The sequence below is a fragment of the Lytechinus pictus genome, chromosome 6 (assembly GCF_037042905.1).
Source record: "Lytechinus pictus isolate F3 Inbred chromosome 6, Lp3.0, whole genome shotgun sequence".
In the NCBI taxonomy this organism is placed as follows: Eukaryota; Metazoa; Echinodermata; class Echinoidea; order Temnopleuroida; family Toxopneustidae; genus Lytechinus; species Lytechinus pictus.
The window spans coordinates 13,951,515-13,974,779 of record NC_087250.1 but is presented as its reverse complement, the minus strand read 5'-3'; the positions used below and the strand labels follow the sequence as shown (position 1 = coordinate 13,974,779).

General features: G+C 36.5%; 2 protein-coding genes across 3 annotated transcripts in view; both read left to right on the top strand.

The window, feature by feature from the left end:
- Positions 1 to 23,258, top strand: part of LOC129263773 (zinc finger protein 208-like) — a 31,973-nt gene extending 8,715 nt beyond the window's left edge. Inside the window, exons 2-7 of one of the 2 annotated variants that reach the window (XM_064100964.1) lie at positions 136 to 368; positions 1,359 to 1,457; positions 2,185 to 2,264; positions 8,638 to 9,055; positions 10,172 to 10,396; positions 18,803 to 23,258. In XM_064100964.1, the coding sequence (XP_063957034.1) occupies positions 136 to 368; positions 1,359 to 1,457; positions 2,185 to 2,264; positions 8,638 to 9,055; positions 10,172 to 10,396; positions 18,803 to 18,804 (1,057 nt within the window). In that variant the 3' untranslated portion in view covers positions 18,805 to 23,258. Of the gene's footprint in view, positions 1 to 135; positions 369 to 1,358; positions 1,458 to 2,184; positions 2,265 to 8,637; positions 9,056 to 10,171; positions 14,457 to 18,802 lie in introns of those variants that run through there. The other variant, XM_064100963.1, reaches the window with a different exon arrangement.
- On the top strand, positions 16,137 to 17,259 carry LOC135154461 (zinc finger protein 85-like). The gene is made up of 2 exons (XM_064100605.1): positions 16,137 to 16,154; positions 16,558 to 17,259. The coding sequence occupies exons 1-2, from the start codon at positions 16,137 to 16,139 to the stop codon at positions 17,158 to 17,160; spliced, it is 621 nt and encodes a 206-aa protein (XP_063956675.1). The 3' UTR covers positions 17,161 to 17,259.
- Positions 23,259 to 23,265: the final 7 nt, after the last annotated feature.

The following is a 23,265-nucleotide window of genomic DNA, read 5'->3' as shown; positions in this document are numbered from 1 at the left end:
CAATCTAAAAAAAGTAAATCTCAGTCTATTTATTGAGTTATACTGAGATAGACAGTGACTGTGAGACCAGTCCATGAAGCCTTAGCTGCAGATCAAATGTAATCTTTAAACAAAAACTTTGTATTTTTCTTCCAGTCGCAATCTTGCCTCTTGGAACGGGAAAATATTTGTGCCTTCAGTTTGCAAGCAAGCCACCATCGCATCATCATTATTACATCACATCATGTCTTTGCCAGAGTCAGAGATGGATCAGTATCTTTTAGACGTCCAGGTTTACTTCACAGCCACGGAATGGGCACAGTTCAGCAGTTATGAAAGAATTTGTATCAAGAACGTCAAAGAAAACTATGAGATGATGAACAAAGTTGGTAGGTATAGTCGACGTTCATCAGGGTGCTACATAAGCACTTGCCTGATTGCCCGGGGCAAGTGTTTTGAATTAAAGACTAAAACTATTTGCCCTAAATGGGCAAGCAAAATTCTCACAAAATTAGGGTTGATATTATATTGACCCTAATAAAATCACTTTGGAAAAAGAAGAAATGCAATAATAAAGTAGATCAGTTCATGTCAAAAGAGAGAAAAAGGTCAATGGTTTATAAAACCACAAAACTTTCTTTTGAAGAGGTAAAACTTTTTGTAATGATTTTTTCAGGCAAGTGATATAGATTTTTTGGGCAAGTATATTCTTCCAACTATTCAAACATTTACTTGCCCGACTGCGCAAGTGCTTCAAAAAGTTATGTAGCAACCTGTTCATTATTCAATAATATCAATGTTATAAAATTTTGGGGTCCTATTTTCATTCTTGCAATAATAGAATTATTACTTTTTATGTTTTAGGATTAATTATCGTGAAATGGGTATACAACCCAAATGGAAATTTAAAAGAAATATCAGAGGAGATTGTAAGTTTTTACAAAATGGTATGATGATTTCAGAATTGTTTGCTTATAAATGTAGGCTTACAGTCAGGACAGGGTCCATACACAAAATAATGAAATGTCGTCTTTCAAAAAATGATTAAGTTTAGATTGCTATTTTTCTTTTGTGGGGACCTACAGAATTCAGTTTTCAATGTTTGCGGCCCTGAGGGTAAAGGTGTTACAAGAGAAAACCATATATTCTCAATAGTTCAATACAAGACAATTTTATGAAGAAGATATCAGAAAGGCATTCTACATGATCAGACTGTGAATTGCAGATTATGAATGTGATACAGATGAATAATAAGAGCTGAAAGGTTAGCCAAGAGCAGGATACTTGCAGAGACACATAATTTACCATGATGTCATGTTTCTGTTTAAAAACTTTTTAGATGTATTATTAACCCATGGTGTGTTTTTTTTTTCAAACAGGATTACAGGTCAATCCACCTATGTTTATGCAACGTCAGCTAGAAATAAAAATAGAGATCAAAGAGGAAAATGATAGTGAGGATGAGGAAATGATGTTAGGTACGTTTGGGAATAAGCTTTCTTTTGGAAGCACTGGAGGGTATTGTGGCACGCTCATATTTTTCCTTTCAAGTCCTGCACAACTTTTTAATATCATTTGCTTTTGAGAAGTGCAATGAATTTGTGTCCATGAGAATAAACTGTTGACGTCCTTTTTTTTTCACATGTATATATACTAAACACCAGAACATTTCCAAGGTAATGGGAGTGGAAAGAAGTCACCAGTGCTGACGAAATACACGGCAGTGAATCAACTGGTGACTTAAGGGAGGAAAGCCATTTAGTTTTCAATGTTTGTAGCCTTGAGGGAAGGCCTAAAGGTGTTCAGGTGTTCATTTACTTCTCAATAGTTAGATACAAGACAGTTTTATGGAGAAGATATCAGAAAGGCATTCTACATGATCAGATTGTGAATTGCAGATTATGAATGTGATACAGATGAATAATAAGAGCAAGAAATAAAAATAGAGATCAAAGAGGAGAATGACAGCGAGGATGAGGAAATGATGCTAGGTACGTCTGGCACTCGAAGGTACATGTATTATGGCCCCACTCATTGTTCCTTGCTCCTTGCAACCAAAAAGTGATCCACTTTTCTTTTTTTTTTCACTTTTCTTTCAAGTCCCGCACAACTTTTAAAATCATAGGCATTTCATAAGTTATACAGTGAATTGAGGACAAAATGTTGATATCCTTTTTCTTTTCAAATATTTTAATCAAAATTCAGAACCCTTCCAAGTACCTGTCGAGTACGAAAAGCCAGATCATATAAACGAGAACAAGTTACACGAAGACAGTCCAAATCATGTAAGTACCTGTCAAATAATGAATTACATAGCATGCTATATTTGAAATTCCATATTTGTAATCAAAACATTTTAATTCTTCCTGTTTACTTCTTGTGTGGTTTCGTTTTACATGGTCTGTTACGATACTGCAACAAATAACAAGTAAATAATTTAAAATTTAGATTTGATTTCCTCTTTGTTTTTATTACAGGAAATATAACACTCAAAAACTAATAAAACATAAATAAATATATATATATTGGTCTTACATGTACATTTCTTGAAGTGGTAGAGGTAAAATTCCGAAGTGATGATACTGTATCCAAGTAATAATCCAAGTTGGTTGGATAAATGAAAGTTCACAATGATGGCGACGATGAAACGGATGTTGAAGCACGATGAATAAAGAGAGAAACTGTAACGAGTTGAAATGTCCGCAAAGACGTGTTGATGATTAACAGTCAATTTCAGCAATCCATGGGTTGAAAAAAGTTCATTGAACAGGTTGATGATGTTGATGATCTCGATGAGAACTGAGAATTCCTCTCAAAATAACTGCAAACAGTTCATTGATGGCAGGCAAATAATTCCACAGAAGATAAATATTCCAGGTGGAAATAAACTCTGCTCTGACATAAAGTCTGGCGTGAAACTCTGAGTTCTGATCTGATGTGATGAAGTCCTTGAAGAAACTGCAGTTTATATTATACACATTTCAACTATTCTAGAGACTTCTAGTATTCACTATTATTTAGAACATTCTCCTTTCTGGAGCATTCTACATTTCTAAAACATTCTTGAATGACCTCAGTGAAATCAACAACATAGCTAATCCTATTGTTCATTTCCACTACCACTGGAATCCTATTGTTTGCTTTTCCCTATTCAAAAATAAAACTCCTTGGCCTTTAAAGAGGCCTGCAGAACAAAAGCTTTTACAAACACGTTAGTTCTTTATCATTCTTGGCTAAGGATATCCTTAAAGAGGAAATAACTAAATAAATAAATGTAATTGCTCTTACAATTCTTATATATAACACCTCCCCCACCGGGGAAAAGAAAGCTTTACCGTAGTAAAGGTTTCTTTAAGATTACATTTTTTCCTTTAACTTTCCAAAATCATCTTGATAAATCATTTATATTATCGTGTACAAAGATATAATACTAACAAACATGTTTAAATGGACATCAAAGACATTTTCTTCAAATGACACACTTGGTCAAAAGCATAGATAATTTCACTTTTTATACTCTTGAAAGAGCATCAGCAATTACATTATTCTTTCCCTTTATGTGTACAATTTTCAAAGGGAATGGTTGGAGCATTAGGCTCCATCTGTACAGTCTTTGGTTCTTTGTTTTGAATTTCTTCAAAAACACAAGAGGATTGTGGTCTGTATAGACTGTAATCTCTCCATTGGTTAGATACACCTTAAACTGCTGAAGGGCTAGTACGAGACTCAGGGCCTCTTTTTCAATAGTTGAGCACTTCTTCTGAAGCCGATTGAGTTTCGTAGAGAAGTAGCACACTGGTTTTTCGATGCCTTCTTCATCTTCTTGGAGCAATACTGCTCCTACTCCAACATCACAAGCATCAATAGCTACTTTGAACGGCTTTGTGAAGTTTGGAGCTGCCAAAACAGGCTCATTCACCAAAATGGCCTTTAATTTCTCAAATGATCTCTGACATTCGTCAGACCAAACATACTTCACTTTTGCCTTCAGCAGGTTTGTCAGTGGGCTAACCACTGTACTGTAATTTGGAACAAATTTCTTGTAGAAGCCACTCATACCTAAGAATCTGAGCAATTCTTTCTTAGTTGTGGGAATTGGGAAGTGTAAGATAGCTTGTATCTTGGCTTCTCTTGGTAGCACTTGCCCTTGACCAACCACATGACCAAGATATGTGACCTTTGCCTTGGCAAATTCACTCTTCATCAGATTCCCTTCTAGATTGGCTTTATCCAGCCTGTCAAACAGTGCTCTCAAATGATCCAGATGATCATTCCAAGTATCACTGTACACTAGGATGTCGTCTATGTATACGACACAATTGTCAAGTCCCGCAATCACTTGATTTGTTACTCTTTGGAAGGTTGCTGGTGCATTTTTCATTCCAAAAGGCATGACTTTGCATTGAAATAAGCCTCCAGGTGTAACAAAGGCTGATATCTCTTTGGCTCGGTCAGTCAGTGGAACAGTTCATCGATGGCGGGCAAATAATTCCACAGAAGATAAATATTCGAGATGGAAATGAACTCTGCTCTGACATAAAGTCTGGCGTGAAACTCTGAGTTCTGATCTGATGTGATGAAGTCCTTGAAGAAACTGCAGTTTATATTATACACATTTCAACTATTCTAGAGACTTCTAGTATTCACTATTATTTAGAACATTCTCCTTTCTGGAGCATTCTACATTTCTAAAACATTCTTGAATGACCTCAGTGAAATCAATGTAGCTAATCATATTGTTCATTTCCACTACCACTGGAATCCTATTGTTTGCTTTTCCCTATTCAAAAATAAAACTCCTTGGCCTTTAAATAGGCAAGAGGCCTGCAGAACAAAAGCTTTTACAAACACGTTCTCGAATGTTCTTTATCATTCTTGGCTATGGATATCCTTAAAGAGGAAATAACTGAATAAATGAATGTAATTGCTCTTACAATTCTTATATATAACACCTCCCCCACCGGGGAAAAGAAAGCTTTACCGTAGTAAAGGTTTCTTTAAGAGTCATTTTTTCCTTTAACTTTCCAAAATCATCTTGATAAATCATTTATATTATCGTGTACAAAGATATAATACTAACAAACATGTTTAAATGGACATCAAAGACATTTTCTTCAAATGACACACTTGGTCAAAAGCATAGATAATTTCACTTTTTATACTCTTGAAAGAGCATCAGCAATTACATTATTATTTCCCTTTATGTGTACAATTTTCAAAGGGAATGGTTGGAGCATTAGGCTCCATCTGTACAGTCTTTGGTTCTTTGTTCTGAATTTCTCCAAAAACACAAGAGGATTGTGGTCTGTATAGACTGTAATCTCTCCATTGGTTAGATACACCTCAAACTGCTGAAGGGTTAGTACGAGACTCAGGGCCTCTTTTTTAATAGTTGAGTACTTCTTCTGAAGCTGATTTAGTTTCGTAGAGAAGTAGCACACTGGTTTTTCGATGCCTTCTTCATCTTCTTGGAGCAATGCTGCTCCTACTCCAACATCACAAGCATCAATAGCTACTTTGAACGGCTTTGTGAAGTTTGGAGCTGCCAAAACAGGCTCATTCACCAAAATGGCCTTTAATTTCTCAAATGATCTCTGACATTCGTCAGACCAAACATACTTCACTTTTGCCTTCAGCAGGTTTGTCAGTGGGCTAACCACTGTACTGTAATTTGGAACGAATTTCTTGTAGAAGCCACTCATACCTAAGAATCTGAGCAATTCTTTCTTAGTTGTGGGAATTGGGAAGTGTAAGATAGCTTGTATCTTGGCTTCTCTTGGTAGCACTTGCCCTTGACCAACCACATGACCAAGATATGTGACCTTTGCCTTGGCAAATTCACTCTTCATCAGATTCCCTTCTAGATTGGCTTTATCCAGCCTGTCAAACAGTGCTCTCAAATGATCCAGATGATCATTCCAAGTATCACTGTACACTAGGATGTCGTCTATGTATACGACACAATTGTCAAGTCCCACAATCACTTGATTTGTTACTCTTTGGAAGGTTGCTGGTGCATTTTTCATTCCAAAAGGCATGACTTTGCATTGAAATAAGCCTCCAGGTGTAACAAAGGCTGATATCTCTTTGGCTCAGTCAGTCAGTGGAACAGTTCATCGATGGCGGGCAAATAATTCCACAGAAGATAAATATTCGAGGTGGAAATGAACTCTGCTCTGACATAAAGTCTGGCGTGAAACTCTGAGTTCTGATCTGATGTGATGAAGTCCTTGAAGAAACTGCAGTTTATATTATACACATTTCAACTATTCTAGAGACTTCTAGTATTCACCATTATTTAGAACATTCTCCTTTCTGGAGCATTCTTCATTTCTAAAACATTCTTGAATGACCTCAGTGAAATCAATGTAGCTAATCATATTGTTCATTTCCACTACCACTGGAATCCTATTGTTTGCTTCTCCCTATTAAAAAATAAAATTCCTTGGCCTTTAAATAGGCATGAGGCCTGCAGAACAAAAGCTTTTACAAACACGTTCTCGAATGTTCTTTATCATTCTTGGCTATGGATATCCTTAAAGAGGAAATAACTAAATAAATGAATGTAATTGCTCTTACAATTCTTCTATATAACAGGTCTAATAATCCCCCTTCATTCTGAACTGCTTTAGGACATTCCATACTTCAGAGATTGACTTGACCCTGAATGCACCTTGTAGAGCCTTCACTGTCTGCAGCCTATAAGAGTGGATGATCTTTACCTACTCTGGGCATTGTCTAACCACAAATAAGATTAAGAATAGGAGATTAGTCCTCTACAGCCATTAACCTGTCAAAACAGACTCTAATCTAGACACAGTTTAGCGACTGAACCAAATCCATCAAGAAGGCTCATCATCTTACCTATCTATCGCCAATATATTATTTTTCTGTTCTTCATTCGTTTGGACAGCAGGTTGAAAGATATTGTGAAAATGGCTGATTTTTCTAGCATGGAATCGGGCCCTGAGACAAAAAAAATATCAAAGTCATCAGAAATTATGATAAAGCATCACTGGTTTAAGGTTTATGAAGAAAAAAATTCAATCTGTAAAGAACAAACAATTGAACCGGAAATTCAACATATTTTGTCTAATTAAATCACACTTTCAATAGTACTTTCTCAAAATAAATGATGAACCTGAATGAACATCAAACCATGTCTCTTTGTGTGATTATTGACTTTTGACAGCTCTATCTTAACTTGCAAAAGGACCATAAAATTATCAGTAGTAATCATAATATCTTCATGAAATATCCGCATTATTTTCCTAGCAAATATTAAAAAAAAAGCTACATCAGTAATCCTTTTGATGTTTGTACTGGAAAATAAATCTCCAGGAAAATACAATAAATTCAACTTGAATTTCAGTATAAATATTTCACTTGACAAATTGTAAATCCTACTCAAAACAACTCTTTAAAAGTTTGCTTAAATTCCTTTGACTAGCCACATTAAATTGCTTTGGTCCAGTTTGATTCATAAATTATTTTATAAATCTGAAATGCTTGTATAATATCTCTTTAAATAATATTCCATAGATATATGAGCTTTCATAAACCCTGGAAATTACTACTCATTGCTGAATATAAACAATGCAAATTTAGTGTGGTAACTTCGGTTTTGGTTTCATGTCCCAAATCTACGTAACTTACATATCCCTCTTTCATCCAAAGAAACTAATGTTATTTCTTAAATAATTATCATCAAAATAATTTATCCTCAACTCAATTATTTCTTTCCGTTCTCTTTTTCCTTGACAAGTATAACACAATGAATTTTATACCTTTTTTCATACAAGACGTGTCGCATTCTGTTATCTATACGGCGACCTCACAATATGCAAAATTTATGCAAATGAACATTTAACCACGTGAAGGTTTTCTTCACTTTCATTTTTACATTTTAGATAATTGGTTTAGAAAACCTTTTAAAACAATATCTAAGCACACTTACTTCTTTGGCAGGAACTACGAACTTTGTTTTACATAATACTAGTTGGCCAAGCTTCATCCTAGACGGAATCTGGTACTTTTTGAGAAATTTCAAGCACTCTGTCAAAACTTATTGCTCGATGTTTTATGACGTTTCGAAGCTAAAATTTTAGGCTGAAACCGATTTTTACCTATAAACATATATTATGGTATCTGCAACAAATAAATAGTTTCGATCATCGAAACAGTCACAAATAAAAAATAATTATATTAACTTTTTCATCCTTGCTGGATTTTCCTAAAACCTTAACCAATATTTTTAATAATTTTTTCTGCTATTTTTGCATTTTATATGGTGAACTTTTACTTTGATGAAGCACAAGCTCTTTTACCGTTCTAGTGAATCACTCTTTCTAGTTTCTAGTGAGGAATGGCCAAGCTGGTCATGTTTGAATCATCCATGGACTGTAACAGAACAATGCAAAGTCCTCATTCATTGACTTTTAAATGGTATATTGGAGATCAATAGAGTAATTAAAGTCCATAAACAAAAGTATATCATAGGGAAAATCTAGACAGTATAGTTCTCCAACTGTCTTTTAACACAGGTTGCATTATGATGGCACACTAAGAATAGGATGAATCTGATCATGTGTCAAAGTAAACATGTATGTCATGTCATCAGTTATATGTGAAAGTTTGTCCCTTTTTCTTTTTAATTAGGTCACTATTAAAGTGGAGATTGAGTATGATGATGATGGGAATCTGCTAAATGCTCATGAAATCAAAGGAGAAGGAATCATTGCACTCCTTGCAATTGAGGACTATGATGAGGCTATCCAGACACAAATCAATCTAACATCATCAGGTGATCAGAGGTCAGGTGATCTCAACACTCAGTCAGGTTATCTGAAGGCAGAACAAACCTTGACAAAAGTAGCTTCAGGGGGAGACCAGACTCCCAAGCAATTGGGTGATCTCAACACTCAGTCAGGGGATCTCAAAACAAAGTCATGTGATCTGGAGACTGAACAGACCTTGACAGAAGTAGCTTCAGCGGGCAACCAGACCCCCAAGCAATCCCAACCATCTTGTTCAAAAGTGGAGGAAGGAGATGATTGGCAGGAAAGAAAGGGCTCAGGTAAAAAAAGAAAAAACAATATGTATTTGACCTCTTTTTTTTATGAGTGGTTATGTTTAACCAGTGAAGAAATAAATAGATCTTCCCTAAAAATTCTGTACATCAATTACATTCCCATCTCAATTCTGTAGGGTATCTTGATATAGTTGGATACTACCTAAAAAGAGAGAAATAGTACCTTCTTTCTTCACTCTTAAGGACCGTATACTGGAATTTAAAGTTTATGTTAATCTATATACTAACACCAGTGTATACATGAAGGACATAAATGCCACATACAGACTGCAGTCAACAAACATCTGTCCATATTAATATAGGCACATTTTACGCCGATGGATAATGTAGAATAAAGCTCTACAGTCATTCTGTTTTAAAACTTATAAATGCTTATGGTCTTATTTTCTTGACATAATCTATACATCTCTGATTTTCTTCTCTCCTTTTGGTTATCCACACCCCCCCCCCTTTCACTACTTGAAAAGTATAGGGGTAGGGGCAGTTGTCTTGGTTGCTGAACTTTAATCCTTGCTTCCATGTACATGTTATACAATGTAAGGCTTGTCTAGTCATGGATGATATATCATGTCATCCCGAGTTATATGTTGATTTGGAACAAGCCACTTGGCAATGTATCTGCATGCAAACGATGATGCGACTGTCATCCTAAGACTCCCCATGGCCCGTATTCTGATAGCAGGTTTAACTTAAACTCAGGTTTAAAGTTGTGGTTTAAGTATGGGAAGCCAAAAGTATCAAAATTTTTATTAAGTTGTATGTTTCTTATGTTTACTATGCTCTTTCCTTATTCATGATGGTGAAGACAATCATCTATTTATACTTCCTAGACAATTATGAATGATTTGAGAGCCAAATGAGCTGAAGTATGATATCTCTACTGTTAGTGATTTATGTAACAATTGGCTCTCCATACTTAAACCACAACTTTAAACCAGAGTTTAAGTTAAACCTGCTATCAGAATACGGGCCATGTATGTTTTACACTGAAGTCATTTTTTTGCCATGTTCTTTTTCGATCATGTTTGAGTCTTTACGGGCCTAATATAATCTCTGAATCATTTAATGATAATATGACAATGTAAATTTCTTTTTCAATAGATTCTGGGATCTACCGATGTGAGTACTGTGGATCATTCTATGCTATTCCTCTCATCTTAGCAAGGCATCTCAAGTACAAACATGGAATACGTGGTATCTACATGCGGTCGCAGGAGGGCATTCTACAGTTTGTTGATGGAGAAATACAAAGACCTCCCTGTAAATCTAATGACTTTGAACTTGGTGAAATGGGGATTTTAAAAGAAGGAAATATGATACTTGAGTGTAAGTCCAGTATTGATTCATATTTTGCATCATGCCATGAAGTAATTAATGATGAGAAGCCCTCTGTATGTGATCAATGTGGTAAGGCATTTAATAAAAAACAGAGTCTCATAAGACATAAACGAATCCATAGAGGTGAGAAACTGTATGTATGTGATCAATGCGGTGAGGCATTTAAATTAGAACATCATCTCACTAGACATAAACAAATCCATACCGGTGAAAGGCCCTATGTATGCGATCAATGTGGTAAGGGATTTAGTCTATCTTATGATCTCACAAGACATAAACATATCCATACCGGTGAAAGGCCCTATGTATGCGATCAATGTGGTAAGGCATTTAAATACAAACGGAATCTCAGAAGTCATAAACATATCCATACAGGTGACAAGCCCTATGTATGTGGTCAGTGTGGTAAGGCATTCAATCAATCTCAGAGTCTCGCAACACATAAACAGATCCATACAGGTGGGAATCCTTATGTATGCGATGAATGTGGTAAGGGATTTAGTAGATCTGGTAATCTCACAAGACATAAACTAATCCATACTGGTGAGAAGCCCTATGTGTGTGATCAATGCGATAAGGTATTTAGACACAAATGGCATCTCAGAAGTCATAAACATATCCATACAGGTGACAAGCCCTATGTATGTGGTCAATGTGGTAAGGCATTCAATCAATCTCAGAGTCTCACAAGACATAAACTAATCCATACAGGTGAGAAACCCTATGTATGTGATCAATGTGGTAAGGCATATGCTCGGCAATCTAATCTCACAGCACATAAACGAATCCATACAGGTAAGAAATCTTATGTATGTGGTCAATGTGGTAAGGCATTCAATCGATCTCAGAGTCTCGCAACACATAAACGGATCCATACAGGTGGGAATCCTTATGTATGCGATGAATGTGGTAAGGGATTTAGTAGATCTGGTAATCTCACAAGACATAAACTAATCCATACTGGTGAGAAGCCCTATGTATGTGGTCAATGTGGTAAGGGATTTAATAAAAAACAGAGTCTCATAAAACATATTCGAATCCATGCAGGTGAGAAACCCTATGTATGTGATCAATGTGCTAAGGCATTTAACAAAAAACAGAGTCTCATAAGACATAAACGAATCCATACAGATGAGAGACCTTATGTATGTGATCAATGTGGTAAGGGATTTAATAAAAAACAGAGTCTCATAAGACATAAACGAATCCATACAGGTGAGAAACCCTATGTATGTGGTCAATGTGTTAAGGCATTTAACAAAAAACATAGTCTCATAAGACATACACGAATCCATACAGGTGAGAAACCCTATATATGTGATCAATGTGGTAAAGCATTTTACAAAAAACAGAGTCTTAAAAGACATAAACGAATCCATTCAGGTGAGAAACCCTATGTATGTGATCAATGTGGTAAGGGATTTAATAAAAAACAAAGTCTCATAAGACATAAACGAATCCATACAGGTGAGAAACCGTATGTATGTGATCAATGTGTTAAGGCATTTAATAAAAAACAGAGTCTCATAAGGCATAAACAAATCCATACCGCTGGAAGGCCCTCTGTATGTGATCAATGTGGTATGGCATTTAGTCAATCTAATGGTCTCACAAGACATAAACTAATCCATACTGGTGAGAAGCTCTATGTGTGTGATCAATGTGATAAGGCATTTAGATACAAATGGAATCTCAGAATTCATGAGCATATCCATACAGGTGACAAGCCCTATGTATGTGATCCTTGTGGAAGGGCATTTACGAGATCTTATGATCTAACAGCACATAAACTAATCCATACAGGTGAAAATCTTTATGTATGTGATCAATGTGGTAAGGCATATGCTCGACAATCTAATCTCACAGCACATAAACGAATCCATACAGGTGAGAAACCTTATGTATGTGATCAATGTGGTAAGGGATTTCATAAAAAACAGAGTCTCATAAGACATAATCGAATCCATGCAGGTGAGAAACCTTATGTATGTGATCAATGTGGTAAGGGATTTCATAAAAAACAGAGTCTCATAAGACATAATCGAATCCATGCAGGTGAGAAACCCTATGTATGTGATCAATGTGGTAAGGGATTTAATAAAAAACAGAGTCTCATAAGACATAATCGAATCCATGCAGGTGAGAAACCCTATGTATGTGATCAATGTGGTAAGGCATTTAATAAAAAACAGAGTCTCATAAGACATAAACGAATCCAAGCAGGTGAGAAACCCTATGTATGTGATCAATGTGGTAAGGCATTTAACAAAAAACAGAGTCTCATAAGACATAATCGAATCCATACAGGTGAGAAACCTTATGTATGTGATCAATGTAAGGGATTTAACAAAAAACAGAGTCTCATAAGACATAATCGAATCCATGCAGGTGAGAAACCCTATGTATGTGATCAATGTGGTAAGGCATTTAACAAAAAACAGAGTCTCATAAGACATAATCGAATGCATACAGTTGAGAAATCTTATATATGTGATCAATGTGGTAAGGGATTTAATAAAAAACAGAGTCTCATAAGACATAATCGAATCCATGCAGGTGAGAAACCCTATGTATGTGATCAATGTGGTAAGGGATTTAACAAAAAACAGAGTCTCATAAGACATAAACGAATCCACACAGTTGAGAAACCTTATGTATGTGATCAATGTGGTAAGGGATTTGATAAAACACAGAGTCTCATAAGACATAATCGAATCCATGCAGGTGAGAAACCATATGTATGTGATCAATGTGGTAAGGGATTTAACAAAAAACAGAGTCTCATAAGACATAAACGAATCCATACAGTTGAGAAACCTTATGTATGTGATCAATGTGGTAAGGGATTTGATAAAAAACAGAGTCTCATAAGACATAATCGAATCCATGCAGGTGAGAAACCATATGTATGTGATCAATGTGGTAAGGGATTTAACAAAAAACAGAGTGTCATAAGACATAAACGAATCCATACAGTTGAGAAACCTTATGTGTGTGACCAATGCGATAAGGCATTTAAATATGAATGGAATCTCAGAATTCATAAACAAATCCATACAGGTGACAAGCCCTATGTATGTGATCAATGTGGAAGGGCATTTACCAGATCTTATGATCTAACAGCACATAAACTAAATCATACAGGTGGGAATCCTTATGTATATGATCAATGTGGTAAGGCATATGCTCGGCAATCTAATCTGACAGCACATAAACAAATCCATACAGGTGAGAATCCTTGTGTATGTGATCAATGCGGTGATGCATTTAATTACAAATGGAATCTCACAACACATAAACGGACCCATACAGGTGAGAAACCCTATGTATGTGAACAATGTAGTAAGGCATTTATTCAAGCTAGTGACCTCAAAAGACATAAACTCATACATACTGGTGAGAAGCTCCATGTGTGTGATCAATGTGGCAAGACATTTACTGAATTTATCCAACTCACTAGACATATACAAATCCATACCGGTAAGAAGCCCTATGTATGTGATAGGTGTGGAAGGGCATTTACCAGATCTTATGGTCTAACAGCACATAAACGAATCCATACGAGTGAGAAACTGTATGTATGTGATCAATGTGGTAAGGCATTTATTCAAGCTAGTGACCTCAAAAGACACAAACGAATCCATACAGGTGAGAAACCTTATGTATGCGATCAATGTGGTAAGGCATTTAATCAAATTGATAGTGTCGCGATACATAAACAAATCCATACAAGTGAGAGACAGTATGTGTGTGATCAATGTGGTAAGGCATTCAATCAAAAACATAGTCTCACAACACATAAACTAATCTATACAGGTGAGAAAACCCATGTATGTAATCAATGTGGTAAGGCATTTTATAAATATAGGGATTTCAGAAGGCATAAATTATTCCATACAGGTGAGAAACCCTATGTGTTTGATCAATGTGGTAAGGCATTTAACCCTATCTAGGCTGGGGTATTTTGGGAGTTCCTATGGCCAGTGGGGGGGGGGGCCTGGGAGATCTCGGCCGTTGGCCGCGCGATCGCGCAGAAAATTGGCATGCAGGTTGTCTTGGACATAATCTACAAAACTGTATAATAATTTATTTCATGCAAATTGGTTTTAAGCGATTATGCTAATTCATGCGTTAATTAGTATGCAAAATCATACTTTTCCCTCTAACTCCCTACATAAAGCTCCATTTGTTCCAAATTTTGGTTTAAAAACTCTTTGGTGTTCCTAGCAAGTGTACATGAAAAAAAATTGCGATATGAGATCAATTTCTTATGCATTTTATTGTCTCACCTGCATAGCAGAGTGAGACTATAGGCGCCGCTTTTCCGACGGCGGCGGCGGCGGCGTCAACACCAAATCTTAACCTAAGGTTAAGTTTTTGAAATGACAGCATAACTTAGAAAGTATATGGACCTAGTTCATGAAACTTGGCCATAAGGTTAATCAAGTATTACTGAACATCCTGCCTGAGTTTCATGTCACATGACCAAGGTCAAAGGTCATTTAGGGTCAATGAACTTAGACCATGTTGGGGGAATCAACATCAAAATCTTAACCTAAGGTTAAGTTTTTGAAATGTCATCATAACTTAGAAAATATATGGACCTAGTTCATGAAACTTATACATAAGGTTAATCAAGTATCACTGAACATCCTGCATGAGTTTCACATCACATGACCAAGGTCAAAGGTCATTTAGGGTCAATGAACTTTGGCCGAATTGGGGGTATCTGTTGAATTACCATCATAACTTTGAAAGTTTATGGATCTGATTCATGAAACTTAAACATAATAGTAATCAAGTATTACTGAACATCCTGTGCAAGTTTCAGGTCACATGATCAAGGTCAAAGGTCATTTAGGGTCAATGAACTTTGGCCAAATTGGGGTATTTGTTGAATTACAGCCATAAATTTGAAAGTGTGTTGGTCTAGTTCATAAAACTTGGACATAATAGTAATCAAGTATCACTGAACATCCTGTGCGAGTTTCAGGTCCCATGATCAAGGTCAAAGGTCATGTAAGGTCAAAGAACTTTGGCCACGTTGGGGGTATTTGTTGAATTGCCATCATATCTCTATAAGTGTATTGGTCTAGTTCATAAAACGTGGAAATAAGAGTAACCAAGTATCACTGAACATCTTGTGCGAGTTATAGTAGTTTTCAAAATCAGCACTGCTGCTATATTGAATCGCGTGATGCAGGTGAGACGGCCAGAGGCATTCCACTTGTTGTTTTTTGCAATTTCTTATGTATTTCTATGTTTGTTGGACCTTTTGTTTTTCATTGTTTTTTCAATTAAATTTGTTGGGGACTCTTCTGAGATCATAAACGGCATTATATAAATACATTTATACCAGCAAAACTAAAATAATCAGACATTCATGATATTTGGTTGAAGACAGAATTTGCATTTACTTTGTAAACGAAATCACGTTTTTGTGCAATTTTTGGTCTGACATGCACTGATGCACTTACATAATGTTGCATAATTTTGGAACACGTACCCGGGTGACACAAAACTTGTCTCAAACGCTGCACAAGACTTAAAAGTAAAAAGCCAGCGAGCGGCCCGGTCAAAAAAATTTGCACAGCAAAAATATTGCACGAATCGTTGAGGGGGGCCGGGGGGCCTCTGAGGCCTACCCCCCCCCCCCCCCGGCCTGGATAGGGTTAATCATTATTTACTCGTGTACAACATAAACGAATCCATACAGGGGAGAAACCTTATGTATGTGATCAATGTGGTAAGGGATTTAATAAAAAACAGTCTCATAAGACATAAACGAATCCATACAGGTGAGAAACCTTATGTATGTAATCAGTGTGGTAAGGCATTCAATAAAAACAGAGTCTCATAAGACATAATCGAATCCATACAGTTGAGAAACCTTATGTATGCGATCAATGCGATAAGGCATTTAAATCAGAACATCATCTTACAGAACATAAACGGATCCATACTGGTGAGAAGCCCTATGTATGTGATCAATGTAGTAAAGCATTTACTCGATTAAACCCTCTCACTAGACATAAATAATTCCATACCGGTAAGAAGCCCTATGTATGTGATAGGTGTGGAAGGGCATTTACCAGATCTTATGGTCTAACAGCACATAAACGAATCCATACGAGTGAGAAACTGTACAGTATGTATGTGATCAATGTGGTAAGGCATTTATTCAAGCTAGTGACCTCAAAAGACACAAACGAATCCATACAGGTGAGAAACCTTATGTATGCGATCAATGTGGTAAGGCATTTAATCAAATTGATAGTGTCGCGATACATAAACAAATCCATACAAGTGAGAGACAGTATGTGTGTGATCAATGTGGTAAGGCATTCAATCAAAGACATAGTCTCACAACACATAAACTAATCTATACAGGTGAGAAACCTTATGTATGTGATCAATGTGGTAAGGCATTTAATAAAAAACAGAGTCTCATAGTACATAAACGAATCCATACAGTTGAGAAACCTTATGTGTGTGACCAATGCGATAAGGCATTTAAATCAGAACATCATCTCACAGAACATGAACGGATTCATACCGGTGAGAAGCCCTATGTATGTGATCAATGTAGTAAAGCATTTACTCGACCAAACCATCTCACTAGACATAAGCATATCCATACAGGGGAAAAACCGTACGTATGTCGTTATTGTGATAAGGCATCTACTCAATACAGTATTCTCACGAGACATAATAAACAAATCCATACAACGGGAGACGCCCTAGGTATGTGATCAATGTGGTAAAGTATCGACCCCACCATCTCACAAAACCATTAAAAAAATCCACACAGGTTAAGAGTTTAGATTTCCTATGTGATCGAAGGCAATTGTCTTCCAATCCTATACCATACAGGTTAGAAGCCATATTTTTGTGATCTATGTGGTAAGGTTGCTATTCAGGGCCTGTATTCCATAAACGAGATAAGCATACTTAAAAGTAAAAAATCTAAGCATTTTGTCTTATTTTCTATCTAAGACAAAATTCTTAGCCAAGACGCGTATTCCATAAATTCAACATGGCTAAGAATTTTGCCCTAACATTGAGGCAGTTGTGAGCTGTCTTAATTTTTTTTAGTTTCAAGGCAATTTTGGCCCACGCCTTTTCTTTATCCTGAAACGTGATACGTAAATTAGACGTGGGTTTCAAGATTTCTTCCCTTTCTCTTATTTTTGCTATTAGCGTAATTTTCTCTCCTTCAGTGAAATTGGCCTTCCTTTTTTCTCAGCCTCCATCTTGATATTTCTTATGATGCGATTTTTGCTTTAACACATAAAACACATAGACTTTTTACCGCGGAGCAGCTGTTAGGTTTGCGACAAAAGTTATGCGACATTGCAATATTCTCATGACGTCATAGAATTTGAGACTTTGGCTTAGCCATATCCTCTGACTTGAGAAAAATGTCTTAAAGTTTATGAAATATCGTTAGGGAAGATTTTTTAGACAAGCAAAATGCTAAGGCAAATTGCTCAAACTTAAGCAAAAAGCTTATCTCGTTTATGGAATACGGGCCCAGGTTTCTCTCATGAGATACAATCAAATCCATACAGGTGAGAAGCCCTGTGCATGTGATCAATGTGGTAAAGCATCTAGGTAGAGCCATGGCGTAGTGGTTCTGACTGTCGCCTTGTAAGCAGAGAGTCATGTGTTCGAATCCCGCCGCAGTGTAGCGTCCTTTGCCAAGGCGTTAATCACTTTGCCACTCTCGACCCAGGTGCTAAATGGGTACCCGATAGGATGCAAAATTTATTATAATAATGATATAGGTTTTCCTGGTCAAATGTCCGCAGATTGGAACCAATCGTCCATATAGGTATTTCAAATGTCCGTGTACATGAACAAATGTCCGCATAAGAATATGGATGTCCGATTAGGGATTTCAAATGTCCATGGAGGTTCAAAGTGTCATAGCTAAATCAAATATCCGATTAGGAAGTTCAAATGTCCACGTAGGTTTAAAGTGTCCATATAGCTATATCAAATATCCGATCAGGGAAACCAAAAGTCACATAGGGAACTAAATGACCAATGAGAGAGTGTAATATCCCACTTGGGAAAACAAATGTCGTATAGGGATCTCAATTGTCCACGGTTTGAAATAAAGATTATTCGAACATGATAACTTCATTTTTTCATCTGTCGCTTTTTTACTTTCCGTCACTCAGCTTTCCCTTTCCCTTCCTGCTCGATCTATCCATTTGTCAGGCAAGGGATTCCCCTCCCCCCTCATTTCACAAATTTGCTGACCTCCTTGATTTTATCCTTATTATTATTTATTGATTTATTCATTTTTTGTCTATTGTTTTTTTTGGGGGGGGGTCTTGGCCCTGTATGTTGTATTTGTCTTATTTATTTATTGTATCCCCCAAACAGAGTTCGGAGGATACTATGGATTTGGCCTCGTCCCGCCGCGTCCGCCGCAGAGATTTCCTTGTGAGCGCTCTATCAGCTGCATTTCTTCTCCGATCATCTTCAAATTTGGCATGAAGGTTGAGTATGGTATAGCGAAGAAGCCTATTGATTTTGGTGTGGGCGGAGACATCGTTGCCATGGTAACAAGAGTTTTTGTGGAAATATAGCAGAGATGTCCTTGTGAGCACTCTACCAGCTGCATTTCTTCTCCGATCATCTTTTAATGTGGCATGAAGGTCCATTATGGTAAAGCAAAGCCGCCCATTGATTTTGGTGTGGGCGGAGACAGTGTTGCCATGGTAACAAGAGTTTTTGTCTCACCCACCAGAGGTGAAGGCGAGACTGAGGGATCCAAACGTCGCCCGTCCGTCCGTCACAAACCTTATGACACAACTCCACAGCCGTAAGTCACTTTTCAACAAAACTTGGATGGTATATGGACTTGGGGGACCTGCATGTTATGCTGCAGTTCGAGGTCACATGGTAAGGTCAAAGGTAATTTTCAGGTCAACGTTAAAGTTTACATGCAAGACTCTCTTATGACACCTAACTCCGCAACCGTAAGTCACTTTTCAACCAAACTTGGATGGTAGATGGACCTGGGGAACCTGCATGTTATGCTGCAGTCAGAGGTCACATGGTAAGGTCAAAGGTCATTTTCAGGTCAACGCTAAAGTTTACATGCAAGACTCTCTTATGACACCTAACTCTGCAACCATATGTCACTTTTCAACCAAACTTGGATGGTAGATGGATTTGGGGTACCTGCATGTTATGCTGCAGTCGGAGGTCACATGGTAAGGTCGAAGGTCATTTTCAAGTGAATGTTAAAGTTTACATGCAAGACTCTCTAAGATACCTAACTCCGCAACAGTAAGTCACTTTTCAAGCAAACTTGGATGGTAGATGGACTTGGGGGCCTGCATGCTAGGGTCATTGTCGCCATGATAATTGTATTTATTTGTCAAATTTCTGTGTGAGCTCTATATATGGCAATGACGGATGATGCGGTGGGTTCAGGGAATACATGTGCTCGGCTGCGTGACCCGCCGAGCATCTCTAGTTTTTTTACACATTCATATATTTCTTCCCTTTTCATTCTACCCCGCACCTGTTTTGGAGCCGTTTATTTCTTGGTGGAGATTGAGCGCCTTTTTGTATCAGGCTCTTTTCTCCTTCCATTCATTCCACCTTTTCAACTTTTCCTTCTCTACTCATTTGTTATAGGCAATCAAACAAATGTCATAGTGGTTTCAATAGTCTCTATGGGTGTAAAATGTAATTTTTCTTACATATTCTGTTGTTTATTTACCAAATTGTATTCCTTCCACTACATATCGAACGCCACACAACATGATCTACGGACAAATTACGGATATTATTTACATTGATTTACTCAAACCCAGAATATATAAATCTTAACATGGCATTTACTTTCATAATTCATATGAAAAACTCATTATTTGTCAAAATGTTTGTTCCTTAAGTTATGAAACCTATTCAAGTTCATAAAAATAATTGTTTAATTCTTCTAAGTATCAGTTTATATATAGATAAATTTCCTCAGTCTCTCACCCATCCCAAACATGTAATTTATCTTCTTGCAGGCACAAATGAAAATTATTTCTATTAATATGTCTGTATTTTTATCATGAATAAATCTACAACCTTATTTTTTGTGCCATATGCTAAACCATCTCTTCATGAAAATGCATGTTAATTCATAACGGTTACATTTTATACACTCATTTGCATTACCTGAGGCATAACGTGCAGTGCTGTCAGAAATCCACTTAAATTATATTTTGGTAATTCAGATAAACCTCTTAGACGATATAATTTTCAATGCTGGGGTGGATTTTAATTACTTTAAGTCGATTTTATTAGAGGGGGTGGGTAGGGTGTATCTAGCTCGATAAGAAGTTTTCATTTTCAAAAGTCTCACTCAGGCAGGATAGTATTTCGAATTCTTGTACTTAAAAAAACATCATTATGCAACTAACCTTGATTTATTAGAAGTACCTCTTATTCCTTAATTAATTCAAACAAAGGTTCTGTCTTCTTTATTAACAATTATTCATTTTTTCATATCTTTTTCATCATTTGTTATTTACCTTGTTTTGGACCCTATATGGAAGACTAGCAGAGTGATGCCTACATTGTCAATGTTCGATGAGAACAAATATTTAGACATAACAATCAATTTCAACGCATATTATTTTAAATAAATATGTTATTTATGTTACACTCTTGGTATGAAGCATGTTTGTTTCTGTTAAGCTTTCAACAAATGATCAAGTATTTTTTCCCCTTTTTATTTCAATAAACCAAATTGTAATTGGTTTTACCCTATTGTTTGAATAATCTTTACTACTGAACAGAATTTCGATACTTAATGCGTACATTTGTCATACATTATAAGAAAATTTCAATCTCTTTTCAGCATCATTTAGCAAATGGACATTTGAATTATCTAAACGACATTTGATTTACCTATGTACGACTTGATGCCTTAATTCATGCATGATTATGTAACAATTGCTATTGAACGGATATTTGCATTCCCTACGGACATCTTATTTACCTATTAGGACATTTGATTTACGTATAAAAAAATGAATTCTATTGTGCGGACATTTGACTTCCCTAAGGACATTGTATTCATCTATTGGGATACAATTCTGGTTAATGGGACATTTGAATTCCCTATCGACATTTGAATTACCTAATCGGACACTTGCTCTGACACGGCGGACATTTGACCTGGAAAACCTATAATATAGGTATATTTACCCAGGGAAGCCACTTCAGTTCTGAAAACTGTTTTAACAGCGGGCCCTGCTATTATTATTACCCCAGCTTTACCCGGGCTGCTTAGGCGCTCAGGCATTCAAGGAATTTCTTCCTACCGGGTACCCATTCACCTCACTTGGGTTGAGTGCAGCACAATGAGGATAAATATCTCGCTGAAGGAAATTATTGTATGTTTGAATTTGACAGCGCCATTATGAGGCTGCGATGAATGCAAGGAATGCCCTCCAGTGAAAGGAAATCGTGCACTTTTCACGTGGGATTGAAATTAATCCAATGACCGGGGTAATGATATGCAATAAAGCAGTTTGAGCTGTTATGGGAAAAGTGCTGCATAAGATCCAGCTATTATTAATATTGTCTCATAAAACATAAATTAATTAATTTACTTCCTAGAGGAAGTAAATGGGTACCCAGACATGCCAACTGTTCCCTTTTTAGAGTATTTGTTCCTCTTTTTTGCTATAAATACACCAATACTTTTTTGTATGACTTGTTACTTTATAAAATAATTTCTGATCATGGAGTATGTATTATACATAGCGCGCCACACTAGCGCCAGTCCGACAGTCCCAGACCGGTAAAAATCACTGTCGGGCCAGTAATTTGTTGCATGAAAAGAACAAGTAAATTCTTGCCTACGAGCACATGTTTAACAGGGTGAATTATCAAGTTTTCAAGTTGATTCATTTCACATGTTCTTTCGCCGATCTCATTACAACAGGCTGGCGATTGTTATGTTGAGACAAGTTTTTAAATATACTCTTTTTTGTCAAAAAATACTTTTTTTCCTTATAAGAATACCTTTTTGGGGTTGTAGAAGGTTGACAGGTTCGGGTACCTGGGAGGATTGGTTCCTTGAATGCACTTTTACCACACAGTGCAACACTTTGACCACACTGCAGCACTGTGGACACTAAACACACTGCAACACTGTGGACACTAAAAACACTGTGATCACTGTACACACTCTGCAACACTGTCAACACGCTTACACTGTGGACACTAAACACACTGTGCAACACTGAACACACTCTGCAACACTGTCAACGTGCTTACACTGTGGACACTAAACACACTGTGCAACACTGAACACACTCTGCAACACGCTTACACTGTGAACACTAAACACACTCTGCAACACGCTTACACTGTGGACACTAAATACACTGTGCAACACTGTCAACACGATTACACTTTGGACACTAAACACACTGCAACACTGTGAACACTAAACACACTCTGCAACACACTTACACTTTGACCACTTAGTGCAACACTATGAACACACTGAACATCCCCCCCCCCCTTCAATGGGGATATTCTTGGCAAACAAATGAAACATTAAAATACTGGACTGACAAGTATTACAAAATGTTATTTTGTATTTGATAATTAAATGATAGAGATGTTTCAAGCTATACCATCTGTTTTAACTCTGCATTGTTTAAAATTTTGTTGTGCAATGTATTTGTCATTTTTTATAATTAATTATTGAATATCTAGTAATGATACTGATATCTGGAATTGTTCATTATAAAATTATATACAGTTTTATACTTCAAATAAATAGAACTGAATGCACAGTTATATTTCCAATAAATCCAAATATT